Raw genomic sequence first — 25,926 nt, 5'->3', positions numbered from 1 at the left:
CTTTCACTTCGGCATTTTATGTACACCATACAGTTCTATCCTACCAGTTCCCAAATGTTACCCGTTCCAAATGATGTAGTTAAAAACTTAAAATAAAGCCAGTATAATCATTTAAAAATTTTCAAATATACAAATGAGAATATCTACATAATTGAAAAGTCTTTCCCTAGCACATCAAAATTCCTAATTAAGGGAAAAACAAACAAAACAAAAAATCGACAGCAAAAAGCACTAACAAAATAATCCAAATATTAAAAATACTTTTGGAAAAAGCGTTTAGAACACTGAGTGTAACTATATTGACAATTTCATATAGATAGAAGTTAAGCAATAACCTTTTCTTATCTGGATTATTATTAATTAGTTAATGTACCTTTTATGCATTTTTTCCTTGGCATCAACTCTCTAGGGAGTCTTCTCCAATCTGTGTGTACAAAAGGAGAAATAAAAAGGGCTTTTTCCTCTGGGAATTACTGGCACTAGGTATAACTATTTAAAGAACATGAGAGTGGCTCATGCAATGGAAATAAAATTTAATATCTGTATAGATTTAGCTGGGGATTAAACTATAATAGTGATATATTTTCTCCTATAAAGAAAAAAATTCATTAAAATACCTTTGAAATATAAAATTTCTATAATATTCTTTTAAGTTACATAATATTTATATAGTTAACTCCAAGTACAGGAATTTTCATAATGAAAAAATGTAGAAAAATATTTATGGGCATGACAAGTTATTCATGATACACTGTTAAATTTAAAAAGTTTCTAAAACAATATATATATAATTCCATTTAAAGAATAAACCTAACATGTAAATGCTTGAACAGATGTATATTTGTGCAGAGAAAATTCTAGGTTGGAAACAAAATATTACAGGAATTTCTTGTGTTGGGATTATAGCTATTTTCCTTAAATGTAATCTATTATTCAATTACTCTGTATTTTGTACATGTTCTGTAGTTGATATGTATTTCTTACATAATGAAAAATTTTTTTCAAAGTTAAAATATGTGACCATAATCCTAATATATACAAAACTAAAAAATTTAATAATTATAGGAAAACTTTAAAATTAAAAACAGAAATAGCTATGGAAAAGTAAATTCCTTCCATTTAATGATTTTGCCTGCATTAGCTAAACAATTCCTCTAATTTGTCACTTGTTTTTCTTTTTTAAGCTTAAGAGACAATCAGAAAACTGAAGCAACATGAAAACAGATTAAAAAAATGCTGCCTACTAATAAAAAACTCAGTACTGTTTGTAGAAAATACTTACATCTCAAGCTATTTTTCCTGAACTAATAAATTTTGCTTTAAATACTAGGTTGGTATAAAAGTAATTGCAGGTTCAGACTGAATTTTAAATCATTATAACTAGGCTTAAACACATCTTTATTAATCAAAATAGGAACCATTACAATCAACACATTTTTGCCAATGAGAAATAAGTTTGTTTATTCCTATAGCGTAAAAATCAGTGCTTCAGAATTTGAGCAACTCTTGGAAATCATTTTCTGCCTCCAGCTGCTTATGTAAGCATTTTCCCTGCAAAAACTTGTCAAGATGCTTGAAGATGTGGTAGTCAGTTAGTGAGAGGCCAGGTGAATATGGTAGATGATGCAAAATTCTGTGGCCCAATTAATTCAACTTTTGAAGCACTGGCTGCGCGACGTGTGGTTGGGCACTGTTGTGCAGAAGAACTGGACCCTTTCTGTTGAGCAATGCTGGCTGTGGGCATTGCAGTTTTCAGTGCATCTCGTTGATTTGCTGAGCATACTTCTCAGATCTAATGGTTTCGCTGGGATTCAGAAAGCTGGAGTGGGTCTGACAGTGAGCATCAGACCACCAAACAGTGACCATGACCTTTTTTGGTGCAAGTTTGGTTTTGGGAAGTACTTCAGAGCTTCTTCTCGGTCTAACCACTGCACTGGTCATTGCTAGTTGACATTTAAATCCACACTTCGTTGCACGTCATTATCCAATCGAGAAATGGTTCACTGTTGTATACAGTAAGATGACACACAGTTTTTTTGATTTTCGGTCAGCTCATGAGGCACCCGCTTATCAAGCCTTTCACCTTTCCAATTTGTTTCAAATGCTGAACGACCATAGAAAGGTTGATGTCGAGTTCTTTGGCAACGTCTTGTGTAGATGTAAGAGGATCAGGTTTGATGATGGCTCTCAGCTGGTCACTACACTCTTTATCTTCAAGGTTCTCGTCTCCTTTGCAAAACTTTTTGAACCGTCACTGCCCTGTATGTTCCTTAGCAGTTCCTGGGCCAAAGGTGTTGTTGACGTTGCGAGTTGTCTCCATTGCTTTACGACCCATTTTGAACTCAAATAAAAAAATCACTTGAATTTGCTTTTTGTCTAACATCATTTCCCTAGTCTAAACAGCAAGTAATTTGTCTTTAGCCAAAAAAAAAAAAGACACATAAAGCAAGAAATGAGCATCAAAATGAAGTATAACATAACCACATTTATTTAAGAATGTATTCCAGTATCAAACAACAAAGTTCAACAATACAAAAACCACAATTACTTTTACACCAACCTAATATGTTTGTTTTCATAAATGATCCATATGTGATCACGACAAAGTACTTAAAGAGAATTATTTAGAGACAAATATTTATGTAGTAGAAGAAATGAGAGACCTAAGAGGAGTGTTTCCAGAGGGATACAACATTATCAACAATTAGCTTTGAAAAGACACTGCAACTCAGGAAGGCAACCAATGCTGTAAATGTGACTTAGGCTTCTGCATACAGGCAGTTTCTGTAACACACCAAGGACAGAGATGTCAAAGGGAAGTGTGCTGAAGTGAGGAAACCTGGGTTTTACTAAATATTCCAAGTTGCCTTGACAGGTCACTGCGCTTCTATAGCAACTGCTAATTTTCTACAAAATGAAGTAGATGAGATCTCTGCAACCCCTTACACCTTGCCTCTACCAAGGCAATTTTGTGAATGTTGAAAAAAAAAAACTCTCTTAGGTATGGTTCTGTTGAAAAGGCACATTAACAGCCAAAAAGAGTCTATGCCTGCTGGAAAGAAAGGAAGATACACAAGCTCGGCTGAAAATATTCTTAAAACTAGGCTTGTTTCCTCCTCAAAAGCTATAAAATCACTCAGGAACACAGAAGTGAGTTACTATTAGTATTAAAGATGAAAACTCTGATTGTATCAAATGAAAATGGAAAATCCAATGAGTTTGGCCAGCCCTATTTTATTAAAAGAAAAAAAAAGTATCCTAAGAACTTCTACAATATCACTTCAAATATTCCTTGTTACAATATAAAAATCCTTTCATCTTAGTTTTCAAAAGATATATGTTGCTAATTAATTACAGGAAGAGAGCCAGGCTCTATTTTCCTATAGTGAAAATAGAAAATTAGTCCTAAAAAGACATGGTAGAGAGATAGCCTTTGAAGATTAATTTCAACATTTTCAGTTTTATGGTTACCTGGTATCCACTCTTCTTTGTACACCTTCATATATCTTTTACTATATCTTTCAATATCTAGAAAAAAAAGATAGAAAAAAAGAATTTCAAAATAATTAAAAACACCAGGTAATATCTTTTATTTCCAGTACAGGGAGTTTAATGTATTTCTGGACACATACTGAACAGAGTAATACATATCTAGGGAAGTGGCAAGAAGCACCTGAGAATAAATGGCTGGGGGTGAGCAGAGACCGAAACCCTAATTAAAGTTCTCAGTAGCAGATAATCTGATTCATCTCTGAGAATTTTCACAAAAGCCCAAAGGCAAGTCAGGAAGCCACTTACACAAAAAGTCGGGGGGTAGGGAGGGCTGTGTATCTTCTCTTTTCTTCTTGTGACACTGGCCTCTAGCTCCCAATCTTTAAATCTCGTGTAACTGGGAGGTATTAAGTACCTAAGTGAGGATGGAGGGCTGTTTGCTTATCTCTAATAAAGTAAGCAAATACTTAATATACACATTCAGTTAGTCTTCTCAGGGAGACACTTTTCACAACCCATTGGGAAAGACAGTGGGGAAAAGGATAGGAGGAGGCGAGGTTGGAGATCAAACCAGTCCATCCTAAAGGAAATCAACCCTGAATATTCACTGGAAGGACTGATGCTGAAGCTAAAGCTCCAGTACTTTGACCACCTGATGCAAAGAGCCAACTCACTGGAAAAGACCCTGATGCTGGGAAAGATTGAGGGCAAGAGGAGACAGAGGATGAGATGGCTGGATGGCATCACAATGAGCTACCACTTTATACCCAGTTGGATGACTAGAACCAATAATAAGTGTTAACAAGGCTGTGGAGAAACGGGAACCCTCATACACTGTGCTGCTACTGCTGCTGCTAAGTCGCTTCAGTCGTGCCCGACTCTGTGAGACCCCAGAGACAGCAGCCCAACCAGGCTTCTCTGTCCCTGGGATTCTCAAGGCAGGGGTAATATAAAATGGTGCAACCACTTTGGAAAATAGCTGGCAGTTCCTCAAAATGTAAAATAAAAATTTACCATCTGACCCTAGATGTGCAACAAAAGTGACATGGTACATAAAAACACATACATGAATGTTTATAGCAGCATTATTCATGAAAACCCCACTGCAGAAGTGACCCAAATGTCCATCAACTGAGGAATGAACAAAATGTGGTATATACACATAATGGAATATTATTCAACCACAAAAAGGAATGAAACACTGATACATGCTTTACTGTGTATGAACCCCGAGACCATTATGCTAAGTGAAGGAAACCAGTCACAGAAGAATACACATTAAGATTCCATTTATATGAAATGTCTAAAACAGACAAAGCCGATTACAGGGTGCCAAGGGCTGAGGCAGGGAGGGGACAATAGGGATTGATAGGAAAGGGTATGGGAGTCTCTTTTCAGGATGATGAACCAATTCTATAATTAGATAGTACTGTTGGCGGCACAATTTTGTGCGTACACTCAAAGGGACCGAACTGTATGCTGTAAAAAGTAAATTTTATATATCTGGATTTTTGTCTCAATAAGGCTTCCCTGGTGGCTCAGATGGTAAAGAATCTGCCTGCAATGTGGGAAACCCGGGTTCAGTGCCTGGGTCGGGAAGATCTCCTACCCGGGTTCAGTGCCTGGGTCCGGAAGATCTCCTGGAGAAGGGGATGACAACCCACTCCAGGATATTCTTACTTGGAGAATCCCATGGACAGAGGAGCCTGGCGGTTATGGGCTACAGTCCATGGGGGTCACAAAGAGTCAGACACGACTGAGTGATTAACACTTTCTTTCACTATCTCAATAAGGCTGTGATTTAAAAAGAAAGAAAAGTAATTATCGGGAATTTTAATAAGCATTAAGTAAACTCAAACTTACACTCCACTATTTTCTTGGTTTTGAAGGTATATTTACCCAAAATGGGCAACATCCTTTGAACACAGCTAAGTGTGCATCAACCGTGCATTGTGAGTTTGTCATGTGCAAACATTAAATGTAAGTATTTCATATATCCGGATTCTGGATTTCAAATACATCTTTAATAAATTCTAACATATTACTTCTGGCTTTTCTCACATCTGCACCACCCAAGTGATTCTAGATTATAAATACATTTCTATTAACATGATCTAGCTTATCATTATATCCAATTCTTGTATTTGCACCATCAAAAAGTAATGCTTTAAAAAACTTTTATGGCTCACACTTCTGTTGAAGAGAGGATGGCCCAGCCATTTTCATTATTAAATATATCATTACCAATTAATATGATCAATCCAATAAATTGTTTCACTTCTACATAATCTATTTCCTTTCAGTCATCTTTGTCTTTGCCTTTGCTTTCAACAGTTGTCTAGTTACAAATATTTGGTACATAAAACCCAACAAAAAAGAAAAAAATATGGTCACATGTCATTTTAGCAAATGGAATTTTTCATGTTTCTACCACAAAATATTATGTGATGAGGTCCATTTCAAAGATCAACTGTATGAGAACACTATATTTTCCTTTTCATTTTTTGAGAGACATTGTTTACTTATTGATTCATAAGTCTGAGAAAATTCATCTAGGATACTGTCATCTGAAGACTCAGTGTGAGACTCTGCTTATACCATCAATTCCACCAGCAATATTAGCATCAGGGGCTCCTTTCTATCTCTTTGCATTCCTCTTCTGATTTGTCTAGTAACTGAAACATCTTCCTCTGCCAATTTTCTTCTCTGCAGTTACGGGTAGAAAATGAAAATTTCTGAATTCTAAATTGTATTCTATGAAAGCTAAACAAAACCAAAATAACTATACAGACAGGAGTATCTCCAGAATTATTCTATATCTTCTTAAAAATTAGTAGTATACTTTGGCCAACACAATAAGAAAATTAAAGGATGATTTAACAGTGATGATTTATTTCAGTATTGCACGATGCTTCTATGCAATTTCATCATTCTTCTATTTTGTATATTTTAGTCTTTTCTAGCATGCTGCTGTTGCTAAGTCACTTCAGTCGTATCCAACTCTTGTGCAACCCCATAGATGGCAGCCCACCAGGCTCCTCTGTCCCTGGAATTCTCCAGGCAAGAATACTGGAGTGGGTTGCCATTTCCTTCTCCATTTTCTAGCATAGTAGAGGCTAATTGATGAAAAATGATGAAATAATATCTATCATGATGAAACAGAAAAATGTTTCAAGATGCAAGAAAAGTAAGATCACTGAAATTCTAAAATGTACTTTAGATTTAGCAAAGGGTCCAATGGGCCAATACAGGTAATGCTAGGACAAAGAAACTTTTCTTCTCTTTTAAAGCAAGTTCTCTCTGTTTCTTGGAAGATCTCTATGAAAATATAAATTATGAATATCGATCATTACATATAGTAAGAAATGCTCCAAAAAAGAAACTAAAAACTTAAAATGAGGTCTCGTGGACCATGACCATATAGTGAGAGTTAATAAACCAAACAAACTCCATTCATTTCAGTAAGAGACCTTGTGGTCATATGTAGGTAGAGGCAGGATTTCCATTAAGTTTTGAAGTTCTGAAAATGGCTTACAGAACCATCACCACTGTCACTCCTGTTTCCAGCTCAGAGGACCCCAGTGGTTCAGGAACCTGAGCTGGGAACCACTGGACCAGATGTTCTCTATGTAACTTTGGAGCTAAAACTCATTAAAATAATAATATTCACGGATTTTTTTCTCTTTATTATGAAAATAATACATTTCACTGTAGAGAAAATACCAATCACTTCTATTAATTCTACCTCAGAACACTATAAACAAACCTGGAATACCTAACAACATGAAAAATGTTTATTCTGGACCCTTGGTTCTTTGTGAAAAATCTCAATGCCCTGAGCCACCATGGCAAGAGATTATCAGCAAGAGATTTCCTACCCTATCTGTCCAAGTCTCTAGAGATTTAGTTTTTTACATTGTTAGTCCATAAGTCTCTCTGTCCTACAGCACACAGGAAGTCAGTGCTGGGGAAAGGGTAGTGAGGATATGGTGATGGAATACTGCCTAGAATATGGCTTCCTATGACAGCTGTGTACTTCTATTCAGTCTGGTCAATTCTTTCCCACTCATGGTGTGTATACATACACACTATTTGTGCGTGTGTATATATACATATATAATGTGTATCTACAGTATATATTATACTAATCTGTATTTACATATGTATGTATATGTTGTTGTTTAGTCACTAAGTCATGTCCAACTGTTTTGCACCCCATGGACTCTAGTCCACCAGGCTCCTCTGTCCATGAGATTTGCCAAGCAAATATACTGGAAAGGCTGCCATTTCCTTCTCCAGGAGATCTTCCCAAGCCAGGGATGGAACCCAGGTCTTCTGCATTGGCAGGCAGATTCTTTACCATTGAGCCACCAGGGAAGACCATATATGTATATACTATATCAACCACAGTGGTTTTTTTGTGTAAAAATATTACATCAGGAAAGAGAGTTAAACATGTATATATTCAAAGAGAACATACTTGGATCAATTTGGAAAATTCTATGCAAGAGTTTTCTTCTGAAAACAGTAGCAAATGATTCCTTATACTTTTAAAACTTCATTAAGCAGTTATAAAAGGTAAAGACCCTTTTGACCCAGGTATAAGACAGCTACTCCCAGAAATCAGGGACAAAATTATGTTCCTAGTCTAAATGACTCAAATAAATGTCTTCACAGTATGATGTACTTTTAAATTAGACATGTACTTTACTAAGAGTTACATTTGGTTAAGTATGTATGTTCCATAGTCTAGAGACTAATTTTATTTTATTTATTTATTATTTTTTTAATTTTATTTTATTTTTAAACTTTACATAATTGTATTAGTTTTGCCAAATATCAAAATGAATCCGCCACAGGTATACATGTGTTCCCCATCCTGAACCCTCCTCCCTCCTCCCTCCCCATACCATCCCTCTGGGTCATCCCAGTGCACCAGCCCCAAGCATCCAGTATCGTGCATCGAACCTGGACTGGCAACTCGTTTCATACATGATATTTTACATATTTCAATACCATTCTCCCAAATCTTCCCACCCTCTCCCTCTCCCACAGAGTCCATAAGACTGTTCTATATATCAGTGTCTAGAGACTAATTTTAAAAAGGGTAAAGTATACCCTACACTATCATTTTTTTTCAATAAAAATGGATATTTATTAGTTCACTTAATCTTACTTAGTTAAATCTTTAAAATGAGCTTTAGTTTCATTTTTAAACTCAAACAGATAAAAGCATGTGACATAATCATGAAAGTAAAAAAAATTCAGTACTTCTGAGGTAAAATGTCAAATCATTTATTATATAACTTGAAGCAGCTTTCTTTTGAAAAATTAAATAAACCCGTCTAAAATGCCTCTTACAATTATAGGTACATGTGGTATTACTATGTAAGACTTCCTTTTTGATTCTTATCCAATTCTAAGTCTTTTAGAAAGAGGGAAAGGGTATGCATTTTTAATACTAATGGAATGAGATGACACTATAGGAATTTCTCATGTTTTAATGATGTTGTTTTGAGAACTCAAGGATGATATCGATCTCTCTAATTTCAATATTCAAGGGCAGAAACTGAAAATCAATATAGTTCTACTGTGTTAAATAACTACTCAGGAATGTATTCTCTTCCTATGAAACCACTTCTCACTTTCAGTCTGAGATTGCCAAGCCTTCTCCAACTACAATTTCTCCTCTCTGTCCTTGGCATAATGAATGAATACATCTTTTACATTTTATATTTGATACAAATGGTGAGCCAAAATATAGTCAAGGCTTTCAAAATTTTTAACCAAAATATTAAATAGTCAGAGACCTGCTTAAAGATTTATGTATAAGGATAAAAATCACAGCATTATACATATGAGCAAAAAAACTACAAACAATCTTAAATCTAACAGCAGGGAACTAAAAGTGGCAAACCAAAAGTGGCAAAAAAAAAAAAAAAAAAAACCACACACACACGTTACAATGAATAATGTTATAGCCACACAATGGAATACCACGCAGTCATCAAAAATCATATTTTCTAAGAATATAAAATAGGTAATAAGAATCTACTGTATAGCATAGGGAACTTTACTCAGTACTCTGTAATGACCTATACGGGGACATAATCTAAGAAAGAGTGGATATATGTATAACTGATTCACTTTGCTGTAAGGCAGAACCTAACACAAGATTGTACACCAACTATACTCCAATAAAGATTAATTAAAAAAAAAAGAATATGTGACAATGCTAATAATATGCTATTGAGTAAAAAAGGAAGATACAAAGTAACATGAATCCAATCTTGTAAAAGAATATACACATAGAAGAAAAATTTGGAATATACAATATCAGTAGTAGGGAGAAGGCAATGGCACCCCACTCCAGTACTCTTGCCTGGAAAATCCCATGGACAGAGGAGCCTGGTGGGCTGCAGTCCATGGGGTCGCTAAGAGTCAGACAGGACTGAGCAACTTCACTTTGACTTTTCACTTGCATACATTGGAGAAGGAAATGGCAACCCACTCCAGTGTTCTTGCCTGGAGAATCCCAGGGACGGTGGAGTCTGGTGGGCTGCCGTTTATGGGGTCACACAGAGTCAGACACGACTAAAGTAACTTAGCAGCAGTAGTTCTCTAGACATAAGGAATAAAGGTGATTTTTTTCTTTTTTTTTGCCATACTGCACAGCATGTGGGATCTTACTTCCCTGACCAGGGGTCAAACGCACGCCTCCTGCATTGGAAGCTCTTAGCTTTAACCACTGGACCACCAAGGAAGTCCCAGGGTGATTTTCACTTTCTTAATATTTCTGTTTTCATAAATTTCACTGAACATATAACACTTTTATTTTGAAAGGTAATCTTAAAAATATCAAAAAGTTAAAAATATATTTCCTGTTAAATCAACATAAATATGCTTTTTCAGGGTGGTTGATAATTTCCCACTGAATCAAATCAATCAGCATTAAAGATCATATATCTTATGGTGAAAGACTATTTTATCTGTAGACAGTGAAGCACACGATCAGAGTCTAATACGCACCTTGTTTTTCTTCAGGTGTTTCTACAAAATAAGGCATTCTTTTCACAGTTTCTCTCAACTCTTGTTTCAAGGCAAGCACATAATCTTCACTCTCTCCTGTTTTTAGTGGCACTGGTTTATAGTCTGTATCCTGTTTACATTAAGAGGCAATTTTTAAAAAATAAATAAAATATTTTAATATCCCTTTTGTCTATGTTCTGAAAACATGTCAGTTTTATTGAAAAACCACATTTTATAGGCATTAAGTTTTACCATCAACTTAAAATATTTTGAGCTTTTATTATCTATTAAACCTTTTCACCCATATCTTATTTTGCTCTTACTTTATAAGTAGAAAAGATACTTAATTTTCCTACCTGCCTAATTTTTCTACTGACCACACCAACAGTCATTTGCTATATAGTCTGATGACTGTGATTCTGTATTTTAAAAATCAAAGCACCCAGATCAAAGCAGCTGCTTTAGTCTCCTATTATGGTGGTTTCCTATTAGCCATGGTGGTATTAGTAGGAGCAGTAGCATTAAAAATTAAAAAAAAAAAAAGTAGTAGCAGCTACTGTTTAACAAGTGGTTACTACAACCCAGATGTACTCAATATTCAGAATCCATGAATTCATCTAAAGTATCAATAATTCCCCTTTTATAGTGAGGAAGCTGAGAAGTGAATAATCTGTAAGTCCATATAACACAAAAGTGGTAAAGCAGAAATTTGAACCTATATCCTCAATTATTAAGAACTACAAGTACACACACATATGTAGTATGTATGCATATATATTTATAATACAACAGGAGACACCATGATGAACTAGTCAAACCTTTTGCCTGTGTGGAATTTACATTCTAGGGGAGAAAAATAAGTAAACAAATGAGATAATACACAATTTCAGACAGTGATAAGCGATAGAAGGACTGAAGCCCGGAAGAGAAAAGAGTGACGGACAGAGCCCACGGAGACTGCAAATGGCTGGTCCATCCAGTAAGCACGCACTTCTTGGGACAGCCACCTTTGAGCAGAGATCTGGATAAGAATATGAAGCCATCCATACAGAGAAATGGAGAAACCGATGGCTCCAGCCAGGGAAACTAATAGGGGAAAATGCCTAAGGGAAAAAGGAGACCACCACAGCTAAGGAATGAAGACAGTGGTGGGAAAAGGATCAGAGAAACATCAGAAAGCCAGATCAGACAGAGCCTTTTAGCCAGTAATAAATTTTATTCCCTGCAGAAAACAATAGTATGTACTAATATTCCCAAGCTTTAGAAGTAATCTCACACATGAAGAAGAGCTTGTTTTAAAAGGAAATCAATATAAAGTGACATTCTGCCTATACCTGAGATATTTACCTTTGTTTTTAGGCTGCACTGAATATCAGAAAAGAAAAATATCAAGAGTAAAAAGTAGACTCTCCCCATGTGAGGCATCTAGATCCCAAGAACATCTGTTCAGGGTCCTGTACTTAGAGAAATCTTTCAACAAAGGATGTTTCCTTTTGAAAGACGGAAAAGATTTGTGGAAGGAGTATCTGGTTATTTATGACATTTTCATATTTTGTATCACAGCACATGTGCATCTGGAAATGTAAGCTTAAGTTTTAAACTAAATATAAAGTCAAGCATTTGATTAAAAATCACACAAATTAAGTTTGCAGCATAATTAAATTTAAAAGCAATATTAAATGTAGTTGAAATGCTTCTATTTTGAACAACAGTGACAAAATTAAAATTTACTTTAATAAAATAAGGAACTAAGCAAAAAAAAAAAAAAACTCAGTGGGGGGAAAAAAGGCCAAGTGGTATACTAGGGAGCAAAATTAAATTCTATAGACAAAAGATGAGAATAAAGTCTTTAAGTGAAGGTCTGGCAAAATAGGAAGTGAGGACCACTATAAAATCTAACTTTACTTTTAAAAATATTATCTTAATATTGGACTATATCAATAACAGCATTGTAAGACACAAAAATTGAAAAAAAAATTATAGGTCAGAAAATATTGACTATATTCAGGGAAAAAATATATATATAGCTTTTTGCATTTTAAGAAAGCAGTCTGAAAATTAGAAATGTTTCAGAAAAGAACAGTGGAAATATTTAAAGGTAAGTGACCATCTCTATTACTTTCTTACAGTTTAGGATATCATGTGAATGTGAATGTGAAGTCACTCAGTCGTGTCTGACTCTTTGAGACCCCATGGACAGTAGCCTACCAGGCTCCGCGGTCCATGTGATTTTCCAGGCAAGAATATTGGAGTGGGCTGCCATTTCCTTCTCCAGGGGATCTTCCCAACCCAGGGATCGAACCGGGGTCTCCTGCATTGCAGACAGACACGTTACCGTCTGAGCCACTAGGGAAGCCCAACAATATATATTCAAGTCTTATACAGTATTTAAATTCTCTCTGAAACATGAAAAATATCCTGTGAGAATTTCGCTGTTAACATACTTACAGGAAATAGTGGGGGTGGTTTCAATACGACATCAGGTAACTTTTCACCTCTGCTAAATCCAACTGCTTCAATGTTAAAGGTATAAGCAGCACGTCCTCTTCCTTTATTCCCAGCCATTGGAACTAGTTATATCAGAAAAAGCAGACAAATTAAGACACTATTAATGTTTAGGTTTCATGGTATTGCAATAAAAATGAAACCAACATTTAAAAGCAAAATATACTCCACCCCTTAGGTTGCATGGCTCATTTAGAACACTTCTGGAAAGCAAAACTTGTAAAGAAACAAATATGGGATAAACTGATTCCTAAACATGTCCTACTTAGTCATGCTTGGAAGGTATGGTGATGATGGGCTCAACGACCTCACACAGACTGGCTGGAGGGCTGACCCCGGGGCTTCTTTGCGATGCTGCCCCAACCACTGTGCAGTCAGCTGGTGCAATTCTCTCCACCTCTCTGTGGTTCTGCAATGGGATCTCAGATATGCGTTAAAGATGTGGCCCAGTAGGGGCTGTGCTGATGAACAAGGGACACCTTGTTTTCCAAATCAACTTGAAGACTATCAGCAGTCACATACTTTAAATGCTTAAATGATTTATTTATCCCAAAATCTGAGTGTCAGAAAGAATCCTTGAGATCTATTCCAAAGTCCTCCTTTTAGAAATGGGAATGGACTCATAAGACTTTGAACAGGTCTGTCCAAGCATAAAAAATTGTTAAAGATAAACCTGTACTCTGTAACTTTAGAGATAAAGTTAATCATTGTTAGAGAACAATATCATTCTTAAGTCCTATACTTAATTTCTGAGTCTTCTGAAACATGATTACTCTATACAGATGATGCTTGAACAACACGGGGTTAGGGGCACTGACCACCCCATGCAGTGAAAAATCCATGTATAATTGTACAGTCAACCCTCCAAATCCATGGTTCTCCATTCTGAAATTCAACCAACCTCAGTTTGTGTACTGTTAGTTTTCACTGAAAAAAAATCCACATATTAAGAGGACCCATTCAATTCAAGTTTGTGTTGTTCAATCAACTAGTAGTGTGAAAACAGGATTCCTACACTAGAGCCCTTTCACTACAACTCACTGGACTGTAGTGAAGATCATAATGCACATTCTTTAAATATTTCCCCCAATGGTGATACCGAGTATTATTCAACTCCGTTAAGTCCAAGAAAGCAAGACTAGGTCCTCCATACCACTGTAACAGTTACCATTTATGTGTTGAGGAAACCAGGTCACTATCGTCTACAATGCTTCTCCAACTTCAACCCTAAGGCATGCGCAGATTATTCAGAAATCTTGTCAAAAAGGCAGAATCTGAAGCAGCTGGCCAAGGATGAGGCCTGAAGATCAGCATTTCTAACAAGCTCTCTGAAGACAGCAGTGTTACTGGTTTGCAGACCACACTTTGAGAGTAGGAGGGGTGGACAATTTCCCATACTGTGGATTTCAGTGATTGCATACACGAGATGTGGTTTAACACATTCCTCTGCTGTGGCTGCTGCTGCTAAGTTGCTTCAGTCGTGTCCAACTCTGTGCGACCCCACAGACAGCAGCCCACCAGGCTCGCCCATCCCTGGGATTCTCCAGGCAAGAACGCTGGAGTGGGGTGCCATTGCCGTCTCCAACACATTCCTCTACTCCCTGTATTTTCTATAAACAGATGGACTAGAGGCTTACTCAAATTTGGGTTTGATTTTTTACAAAAATACTCAAAAGAGATGCTGTTTTTCCTACTGATCACATGATGCATATGAAGTCTCTTTCAGTGATATTCTCTGGTCACTGGGGTCACGTGCTGTTAAGTCTGTTTTGTCCAGTATAAAGTTGAAAAAAAAAGTCCAAACATAAGTGGACCCATGTAATTCCAATTGGTGTTGTTCGGAGTCAACTGTAACATGAAATCAGTTATCACTTAATGATTTTTAAAACTGCAGGTATTGATGATCATATCCTAGATTTACAAGTTCCCTATGGATTATAATGTGGTGATAAACAAATTTTATCATTTCTTTCTTAATTTGAATCCCACCAGTTATCAATTCCTCTCATCTACTATTTAGTTACTATGAAATACAATTCATATAGAAAAGATACTGATTTTAATAACCAAGCGCATGCCAGTTGTCCACACTGAGAGAGTGAAAATACACAAATGGCCTTGTTTCAATTGCTGAGTCACTAAAACATATGCTGAACCTATAGAAAGCAGGTCTCCCAAGTATGAAAATTGCTGAGCACTGGAAAGACTGATGCTGAATCTGAAGCTCCAATACTTTGGCCACTGGATGCAAAGTGCCAACTCACTGGAAAAGACCCTGATGCTGAGAAAGATTGAAGGCGGGAGGAGAAGGGATCTCATCTTCTGTCTGGGATGACAGAAGATAAGATGGTTGGATGGCATCACCCACTCAGTGGACAAGAGTTTGAGCAAACTCCAGGAGATGGTGAAAGACAGGGAAACCTGGCAAGCTGCAGCCCATGGTGTTCAAGAGTTGGACACGACTGAGCAACTGAACAAAAAGAGCTCACACCTTCACTCTGAGGAAAACCCACCTAAAAGGAGAGTATATCAGCCATCGTTACTTGATGGAGTATCTCCTGAGAACTATTGAATTCTGCTGACTCTTAAGTTTCATATTTATTAAGAAATCTTTGGGTGTATAAACTTGATTATCATTAGTGAATGCACTGTCCTTGGCAGAAAAATCAATCCTAACTCTTGAGACACCCTTAATAATTACATGGCATTCTGGCCTAGAAATCCATTTCTTTCTAGTTTGGTTATCATGAGTCAGTTCTCCTGTATCTGGAGAAGTTGCTAAATTCATTCGCTTCTCCTGCAGAACTGGGAGGCATTGGCTGGACTCCAGTAACAGTCTGTTGGCAAAACAGACTCTCAAGTTGTGGCCTAAGCTTCACTGTTTGAATCCCTTGAAATCCTTTAAGTTGATTAAGCCATTTCCGTGGTCCTTTTTCATCCTGCTAAGCTTCTTGAATAAAGAGTTTTTTTTTTTAACCAGCTTTCCCCATTTTCTCATTATCCAAATCATCCTCTAATTTATGTGGGCCAATTTCATCCAATTAATACTGAGCATTCCAGGCATTCAGAGAGCACTGAACAAAACAAAGTCTCTGCCTTCAGGGCTTATATTTTGGTGGATGAACAACCGTAAGTATGTAACATAATATTATGTGCTCCTGTAATGGGTTGAATTATGTCTTCCCCCAAACCCCTTTCCTGTGAATATGACCTTCCTTATTTGTAAATAAAGTCTTTGGAGATGTAATAAAATTAACACGAAGTCATAGGAGATTGGGCTTCCCCGATAGCTCAGTTGGTAAAGAATCCTCCTGCAATGCAGGAGACCCCGGTTCGATTCCTGGGTTGGGAAGATCCACTGGAGAAGGGATGAGCTACCCACTTCAGTATTCTTGGACTTCCCTTGTGGCTCAGCTGGTAGAAAATCCACCTGCAACGGAGGAGACCTGAGTTCGATCCCTGTGTTGGGGAGATCTCCTGGAGAAGGGAAAGGCTACCCACTCCAGTTTTCTCGCCTGGAGAATTCCATGGACTGTATAGTCCATGGGGTTGCAGAGAGTCGGACACAACTGAGCAACTTTCACTTCTCTTTCATACAAGAGAAGGGTGAGCCCTCTCCTAGCGACTGATGTCCTTATAATGGGGGTGCTTGGGCAGACAGAGGCACACGGGGGAAACACTACGTGAAGACGGGAGCACAGACTGGAGTGCCGTAGCGGCAACCCAGGAACACCAAGGAGTGCCGGGAACCACCACAAGCTGGAAGAGCGGCGCTGAACATTCTCCCTCAGAGCCTCCAGAGGGAAAAAACTCTGCTAATACCTTGATCTCAGATTTCTGGCTCCAAAAATGAGAGAATAAATTTCTGTTGTTTTTAAGTCACCCAGTTTGTGGCAGCCGTAGGAATCAATATAGCTCTGAAGAAAAAAAAATCATGGTAAGGGGGTCAAGAATAATGAAGAGGTGTAGTACTGACTTTTTCACACAAGTGCAGTCTTTCTGTGGACAATAAGCTGGAGCGGCGTGCTGTAGAGGGACTAAGAGTTTTAAGACGGAGGAATGAGGTGAAGATAGCTATGCTGCTGCTGCTGCTGCTAAGTCGCTTCCGTGTCCAACTCTGTGTGACCCCAGAGACGGCAGCCCACAAGGCTCCCCCGTCCCTGGGATTCTCCAGGCAAGAACACTCGAGTGGGTTGCCATTTCCTTTTCCAATGCATGAAAGTGAAAAGTGAAAGTGAAGTCGCTCAGTCGTGCCCGACTCTTAGTGACCCCATGGACTGCAGCCCACCAGGCTTCTCCGTCCATGGGATTCTCCAGGCAAGAGTACTGGAGTGGGCTGCCATTGCCTTCTCCAGAAGATGGCTATGCACGGAAGGCAAAACAAGGGCAGGAGAGGAGGCCCCAAGATGCAGTGTCTGAGGAGCAAGAAGCTCATGCAGGTGAGAAGCAAGGAGAGGCTGATTAAGACCAGATCTTGTGGAGCCCTGTGTGAGCTATGGTAAAAGGTTTGGCTTTTATCTTATTGTGATGGGAATGATACTCAGGCAGATGCTGAAATGCAAAGGTCCCTAACAGTCCTCAGTGGCAAAATCCACTGGACTATTCCCCTTGTTCATGCTCTTGGACTTCAAAAGCATGCTGTTGTTCAATCGCTCAGTCATGTCTGACTCTGTGTGATCCCCTGCACTGCAGCATGCCAGGCTTCCCTGTCCTTCACTATCTCCTGGAGTTTGCTCAAACTCATGTCCATTGAGTCAGGGATGCCATCCAACCATCTCATCCTCTGTCATCCCCTTCTCCTTCTTCCTTCAATCTTTCCCAGCATTAGGGTCTTTTCCAATGAATCAGCTCTTCACATCAGGTGGCCAAAGTATTGAAGCTTGAGCATTAGCCCTTCCAATGAGTATTCAGGGCTGATTTCCTTTAGGACTGACTGGTTTGATCTCCTTGGTGTCCAAGAGACTCTCAAGAGTCTTTTCTCCAGCACCACAGTTTGAAAGCATCAATTATTTGGTGCTCAGACTTCTTTATGGTCCTACTCTCACATGTGCACATGACTAATGGAAAAACTATAGCTTTAACTATATGAACTTTTGTTGGCAAAATGATGTCTCAGCTTTTTAATATGCTGCCTAGATTGTCATAGTTTTCCTTCCAAGGAGCAAGCGTCTTTTAATTTCATGGCTGCAGTCACCGTCCACAGTGATTTCGGAGCCCAATAAAATAAAATCTGCCACTGTTTCCACTGTTTCCCCATCTGTTTGCCATGAAGTGATGGGACTGGTATATCCAAGGCATACCACTCATTATTGCCTCCATCCTTGCTGCTGCTGCTACTGCTAAGTCGCTTCAGTTGTGTCCGACTCTGTGCGACCCCATAAACAGCAGCCCACTAGGCTCCTCTGTCCCTGGGATTCTCCAGGCAAGAATACTGGAGTGGGTTGCCATTTCCTTCTCCAATGTATGAAAGTGAAAAGTGAAAGTGAAGTCGCTTAGTCGTGTCCAACTCTGTGCGACCCCATAAACGGCAGCCCACTAGGCTCCTCTGTCCATGGGATTTTCCAGGCAAGAGTACTGGAGTGGGTTGCCATTGCCTTCTCCGATGAAACTGTCTATTCTCCAGGCTTTAGTCTGATTGCAGGTTCTTCTAACTCGTGACCAGTTTTTGTCTACTTCTCTTCTTAAAACTTCCTAAATATGGATTTCCTTAAGGGTCAATCTATAGTTCTGCTCCTTATCTTTGGAAAAAGCACCCCCTGTCAGGGTTTGATAACGTCCTCCAATTACCTCTACCACTAACCTTTGTTCTGAGTTTCATCCCATTTTCTTACTACCAAAAGAATATTTGGACATACCTTAAACTCAGGGCTTCCCTGGCAGCTCAATGGTAAAGAATCTACCTGCCAATGCAGGAGACGGGGGTTTGATCTCTGGGTTGGGAAGATTCCTCTAGAGAAAGAAATGGCAATCCACTCCGGGATTCTTGCTTGGGAAATCCCAAAGACAGAAGAGCCTGGCAGGCTATCGTCCAAAGGGTTGGAAAACAACTGGACACAACTTAGAGACTAAACAACAACAATCTTAGCTTAAAATACTGAGATCATCTCTCTATAGTAACTAGCTCACTTTTCATATAGAATGTCCCTATTTCTATCCACAGTATGCTATTTCCCCAGTCACCAATATTTGAGGATTTGGAGTGCCTCAGGATTGATTTATCATTCTGTTTCACCCCTCTATTGGAATCAATCATCTAACTGTTTTCAAAATGTCCCTTCCTTTCCGTTTTCTCTACCATAATTCAGTTTGGCTCCTTTCCACCTCACTTTTGATGGCTGCCAGATTTTTTAGTATCCCCTGTTCTTCCTGTTTATTTTATTCTTTCACACTATTCATTCTAAAGCATAGTTCTGATTAAATGCTTCTCTTCTCTTCCCTTTTGGCTAGATAACTAAGTCCAAACTCGCTATTCCAAGTACTGAGAGCCCTTTTACGATGCTTGCACTGATCCTCCCGACTCACTGGCCTGTAATCATTTCTTGACTAGCACTCTCTCCACTGGAAACCACTTCCTCCTTGTCTGGCTGCATCCCTTTCACTTTAAGATCCAGTTTAACTTGCTCAACATCACAACTGTCAGTTCATCCCAACTTGCTTTTGGAAAGATTCTTCTGTTAAGATACATGGATTTTTAAAAACTGAGGTGATATATTTTGCCATTTTCTTCAATTCTGGAAGAAATACAGACAATGCCTCTTTTGGGAAAAGCATCTTTTCCAAAGGAGATTCACTTCCATTTTTTTTGTTTTTTCAAATGTATTAACACTAGAAATCTTATATCCCCCACTGTTTAGCAGAATACTCTTTATACAGCAACAGTTTCATAATCAATGTTGTTTCCTTATTTATTGACTTACGGTTGACTTGGAATGGGATGCAAAAGTAGGAAGTCAAGCGATACCTGGAGTAACAGGCAAATTTAGCCTTGGAGTACAAAATGAAATGCGGCAAAGGCTAAAAGAGTTTTTTCACGAGTAGGCACTGGTCATAGCAAGCACCCTCTTCCAACAACTCAAGAGAATACTCTACACATGAACATCACCAGATGGTCAACACTGAAATCGGATTGATTATATTCTTTGCAGCCAAAGATGGAGAAACTCTATACAGTCAGCAAAAACAAGACCAGGAACTGAGTGTGGCTCAGATCATGAATTCCTTATTGCAAAATTCAGGCTTCAACTGAAGAAAGTAGGGAAAACCACTAGACCATTCAGGTATGACCTAAATCAAATCCCTTATGATTATACAGTGGAAGTGACAAATAGATTCAAATAGATCTGCTAGAGTGCCTGAAGAACTATGGACAGAGGTTTACAGAACTACGGACAGAGGTTTGAAGAACTATGGACAAAGGTTTGGGACAATGTACAGGAAGCAGTGATCAAGACTATCCCCAAGAAAAAGAAATGCAAAATGGTTGTCTGAGGAGGCCTTACAAATAGCTGAGAAAAGACGAGGAGTCAAAGGCAAGGAGAAAAGGAAAGATAGACACATTTGAATGCAGAGTTCCAAAGGATAGCAAGGAGAGATAAGAAAGCCTTCCTCAGTGATCAATGCAAAGAACAGAGGAAAATAATAGAATGGGAAAGACTAGAGATCTCATCAAGAAAATTAGAGATATCAAGGAACATTTCATGCAAAGATGGGCTCGATAAAGGACAGAAATGGTAGGGACCCAACAGAAGCAGAAGATATTAAGAAAAGGTGGCAAGAATACACAGAAGAACTATACAATCTTCAGGACCCAGATTACCATGATGGTGTGATCACTCACCTAGAGCCAGACATCCTGGAATGTGAAGTCAAATGGGCCTTAGGAAGTATCACTATGAACAAAGCTAGTGGAAGTGATGGAATTCCAGTTGAGCTATTTCAAATCCTGAAAGATAATGCTGTCAAAGTGCTGCACTCAATATGCAACAAATTTGGAAAACTAGCAGTGGCCACAGGCCTGGAAAAGGTCAGTTTTCATTCCAATCCCAAAGAAAGGCAATGCCAAAGAATGTTCAAACTACCGCACAATTGCACTCATCTCACACGCTAGTAAAGTAATGCTCAAAAGTCTCCAAGCCATGCTTTAACAGTATGTGAACCATGAACTTCCAGATGTTCAAGCTGGATTTAGAAAAGCCAGAGGAACCAATCAAATTGCCAACATCTGCTGGGTCATGGAAAAAGCAAGAGAGTTCCAGAAAAACATCTATTTCTGCTTTATTGACTATGCCAAAGCCTTTGACTGTGTGGATCACAACAAACTGTGGAAAATTCTTCAAGACATGGGAATACCAGACCACCTGACCTGCCTCTTGAGAAATCTTATGCAAGTCAGGAAACAACAGTTAGAACTGGACATGGAACAACAGACTGGTTCCAAATAGCAAACGGAGTACGTCAATTCTGTATATTGTCACCCTGCTTATTTAACTTATGTGCAGAGTACATCATGAGAAATGCTGGGCTGGATGAAGCACAAGCTGGAATCAAGATTGCTGGGAAAAATATCAATCACCTCAGATATGCAGATGACACCACCCTTATGGCAGAAAGTGAAAAGGAACTAAAAAGCCTCTTGATGAAAGTGAAAGTGGAGAGTGAAAAAGTTGGCTTAAAGCTCAACATTCAGAAAACTAAGATCATGGCATCTGGTCCCATCACTTCATGGGAAATAGATGGAGAAACAGAGGAAACAGTGGCAGACTTTATTTTTTGGGGCTCCAAAATCACTGCACATGGTAACTGCAGCCATGAAATTAAAAGATGCTTGCTCCTTGGAAGAAAAGCTATTACAAACCTAGACAGCATATTAAAAAGCAGAGACATTACTTTGCCAACAAAGATCCGTCTAGTCAAGGCTATGGTTTTTGCAGAAGTCATGTATGGATGTAAGAGTTGGAGTATGAAGAAAGCTGAGCACCAAAGAATTGATGCTTTTGAACTGTGGTGTTGAAGAAGACTCTTGAGAGTCCCTTGGATTGCAAGGATCAAACCAGCCAATCCTAAAGGATTGGCCACCTGATGCGAAAAAATGACTCATTGGAAAAGACTTGGATGCTGGGAAAGATTGAAGGCGTGAGAAGGGGACGACAGAGGATGAGATGTTTGAATGTCATCACTGACTCGATGGACATGAGTTTGAGCAAACTCTGGGAGTTGGTAAAGGACAGGGAAGCCTGGTGTGCTGCAGTCCATGGGGTTACAAAGAGTCAGTCAGACACAACTAATCTGATCTGAACTCACGGTGATTTGATGAGCAAATTTACCCAAAGAAATACAAATTATTCAGCCAACTATTAAGAATTTTTGTTTTTGTTTGTTATCTTCTGGAACTAAGTTTGGGACCTGGTTGTACACTGGAATCATCAGGAGAGTTAAAAAAACAACAGCATAAAGGGAAAAAAAATAAAGAAACCCTCCAACATCACCCCAGAACAAGGAAATCAGAATCTGCAGAGGTAGGATTTAGGCAGTAGGACTTTTTAAATCGCCCCAGGAGACTCCAGTGTGTAACCTAAATTACCAACCATGGCTCCAGACTGAACTTCCCATTATGTAGGAAAGTGAGGCACTGAAAAGTCAATGGAGCGCCTAAAGACAGAGAGAATTCGTAACAAAGTCAGGACTGAGTTAAATGTTCAGGTTACCTTTCCATTGTCCTTATATTTATATTATGCTGCCTGTAGCACACTTTGAGATTAGCTGAAGACCTTTCAAATCCCGGCAATATCTTTAATCTTTACAATGAACTGAAATAGTAATGGCAAAATAAATTGGATTGAAAGATGTAAAATCAGATGTACTACCCTTCCTTTTTGGGATGCCTCCTGAAAATTCGTATTCAACATTGTTCTGAGAGAGCTTCATGGGTGCAGTTCAAGCACCCAGGAGCTGACCTGCGAAAGCCTATTCTAATTAATAACAGAAACAACCCTGAGGCAGGGATTGAGCTCATCTCAGAAACTCCTTCTCAGTCTAATGTTTTATGAGTTATAATTGTGGCTTAACTGTGCTGTCCTCCACGTCTCACACAGTTAAGTTTCTTGCACATATTCCCTAGGTGAATAATACACAGATAGAAGCAGACATGGAAGCTAGGAGAGGCACTGAAAGCCAGGTCAGTCTTTCCTGATGAATGACACATAAATTGCCCTAATTAGAAACTAACAGTCATGCTGACCTTGTCTCCATCTCCCTTGATCCCCTCATCTAACCACAGAAGACAATCAGCTCTGTGTCCCTTCTTACAAGTTTGCCTTTCTTTACTTCTGCCTTAGTTCAGGGCTTCAACATCTCTTGCCTGGATCTCTAATACAGAACAAGTAAACTTCTCATGGCCGCCTATGCATGCTCAACCACTTAGTCGTGTCTGACTCTTCACGACCCCATGGACTGTAGCCCTCCAGGCTCCTCTGTCCATGGAAGATCCCAGGCAAGAATACTGGAATGGGTTACATTTCCTCCTCCAGGGGATCTTCCTGGCCCAGGGATTGAAGCCACGTCTCTCTGCACTGGCAGTCAGATTTTTTACCACTTATCCACCTGGGAAGCCCCTCTAATGGCTAGACTCATCCTTTCAATCCATTCTCCAGTCATCACTCTTGAACACAAACCTTAATGTATCACTCTTTTTAACTAACAGAACTTTGGGGTCTAACTTTCTGCCTCTTGCATCCTGTACTACCCTCTCACCCCAACTCTAACCAGTCCCAACTCTGCTATTCCCGCTGTCACATTGCGTTCCTTCTGCCTGGAATGCCACGTTCACCTGCCCAAGCCCCATCATCACTGAAAAGTCTATGCAAATACGACTTATCTTCTACCATTTCTTCCACCCTAAGTGGAGGCAGCCCTATCTCTTTCCTGTTTCCCAAGTGCTACACTGCTTTGGGGGCTTCCAGGTGGCGCTAGTGGCCAAGAACCTGCCTGCCAATGAGGGAGACATAAGAGATGCGTGTTTGATCCCTGGGCCGGGAAGATCCCCTAGAGGAGGGCATGGCAATCCACTCCAGTATTCTTGCCTGGAGAATCCCATGGACAGAGGAGCCTGTGTCCATAGGATCTATGGTCCATAGGGTCGTAGAGTTTGTCATGGCTGAAGGGACATAGCACACACACTGCCTTTATTGCCCTTTAAAAAATCATGTTGTAATGGTCAGTTCTTGTCTATCTCCTCAGTAATTTCTTCAATTATCCACTCTTCAAGTATTTATTAAGTACCCTCTGTGTCAGACCATCTTCTACATAATTGGAATATAATAGTGAACAAAACAAAATCCCTGCTTTCATAGTGCTCACAATCTATTATGGGAAATGGAAAAAAAAAATGTACTTTATAGAAAGTGTCAGATAGTGATCAGTGCTATGAAAAAAAAAAAAAACAGGAAACATGGGTGCTATTATAGAAAGACTAGATAAAGAAGTTCTCTTGTATCTTGTAATATTTGAACACAAACCTGACACAGTGAAGGAAAAAGTCATGCTGAGAACTAGGAAAGGATATATAGAGGAAAGGGTACAAGCAGAAGGATCTGTAAGTGTGAAGGCCTCTTTGAAGACTCATTCACCTTTTCCTGTCCTATTACTAACCAGAGCCTGGCAAAAGTCCAATAAAAATTGGGAGAATTATTGCTGAGCTCATAGCCTGGTAAGGATATCACTGCAATTCACCTCCCTTGACTAGAGGAAAAATAAAATGACAGAGAGGTCTGTATGTCCCTGCTGAGATCATGCCAACAGTGGTCTTTTAAGGCCAGCTCAAATTGCTACTCAGTTCCTTCCATGCATATTCTCATAGAACCTAGTTTTTACTTACTCTGGGGACATATCTCATTTGCTTTATATTGCCAACATTTGTGTGCAAATATTATCTTCCTTCAAATTACTTGAGAACCCAGATTGTGATCTTTAAAAAAAAAAAAATCTGTACTTTTACACATCACTTAGCTTGCAGAACTGAATGTCTGGATAAATTCTAACCAGGTTAGGCAAATATTCAGAAAGGCTACATCCTCATCCAAGACTTAACTGTAGGGGAGGAGAATACACCTCTCCCTCTATGAAGGCTTATTAGTAGCTGCCACGGTAAGTGTTTTCATAATTATCTTTCATAATGCTGTCTCATGAGTCTTCATAATTTCTCCTGGCTGAGCAGGGAGGTTAGTCAAGTTCTCAAGGGAATTTTTGAAGCCTAATTGGGTGTTTCAACAGCGAGAAGATTCGGGATGGGGACAGGAGGAACCTGGTGTTATTAGTGGGGGTGATCTCTGCGGCTGGTGGGGCCACACCCATGTCATTATCCACTTTTCCCGTCTCCTCAAGGTGCGGCTGCTTCCCCCTCTTTAGTTTAGTCTTTCTCTACCAACTTTCTTTGCTCTCTTCCAAGAGCGGACAAACTCACGAAAAAACAAGGGAAGGCAGGGGAACGAATATATAATTCTTTTAAAAGAGAAGAAAAACCTTATCAACAACATCCCTCCCTGCCTGGGATATAGGATAAAGTGCTAACAGTTAAGAAAACATACTGAATATCCTGCCCTTAGCTGCAAGTCTGCAGCAATGACTCGCGTTTGAGCCCATCACAGCGTCAGTTAGAGCATCAATTCCCTTTTAACTCACCGCAAACAGTCCTAAATGTAGACTAGGTAAAGTGTGGAGACTACGGTTTTTTAAGAGTGATGGGATTAGGAGAAGGAACCCAAAGCTTAATCTTCCAACGCCCCTCAACCCAGAGGCGCTTTAATTAATTTCCACGGCTGACTTCCTCCCACCTTCTCCACGTGCCCCTTTAACTACCCCACACACACAGCCCTAACTCCTCCCAAGCCCTCGATTGCCTCCTCA

At 39.0% G+C, this 25,926-nt stretch overlaps 1 protein-coding gene across 4 annotated transcripts in view; it reads right to left on the bottom strand.

Moving 5' to 3' along the window:
- The window catches only part of POLR3G (RNA polymerase III subunit G), a 45,751-nt gene that overhangs the window by 19,661 nt on the left and 164 nt on the right, over positions 1-25,926 (bottom strand). For 2 of the 4 annotated variants that reach the window (XM_055564391.1, XM_055564406.1), the window contains exons 2-5: positions 12,970-13,091; positions 10,522-10,651; positions 3,472-3,528; positions 374-424 (exon numbers count right to left, since the gene is read on the bottom strand). In XM_055564391.1, coding sequence (XP_055420366.1) covers positions 374-424; positions 3,472-3,528; positions 10,522-10,651; positions 12,970-13,086 — 355 coding nt within the window. In that variant the 5' untranslated portion in view covers positions 13,087-13,091. Of the gene's footprint in view, positions 1-373; positions 425-3,471; positions 3,529-10,521; positions 10,652-12,969; positions 13,092-25,701; positions 25,858-25,926 lie in introns of those variants that run through there. The other 2 variants (XM_055564399.1, XM_055564416.1) reach the window with 2 other exon arrangements.

This window comes from Bubalus kerabau, chromosome 1 (assembly GCF_029407905.1).
Source record: "Bubalus kerabau isolate K-KA32 ecotype Philippines breed swamp buffalo chromosome 1, PCC_UOA_SB_1v2, whole genome shotgun sequence".
Taxonomy (NCBI): Eukaryota; Metazoa; Chordata; class Mammalia; order Artiodactyla; family Bovidae; genus Bubalus; species Bubalus kerabau.
The sequence above is the reverse complement of the archived record's forward strand: the minus strand, read 5'-3'. Positions and strand labels throughout refer to the sequence as shown.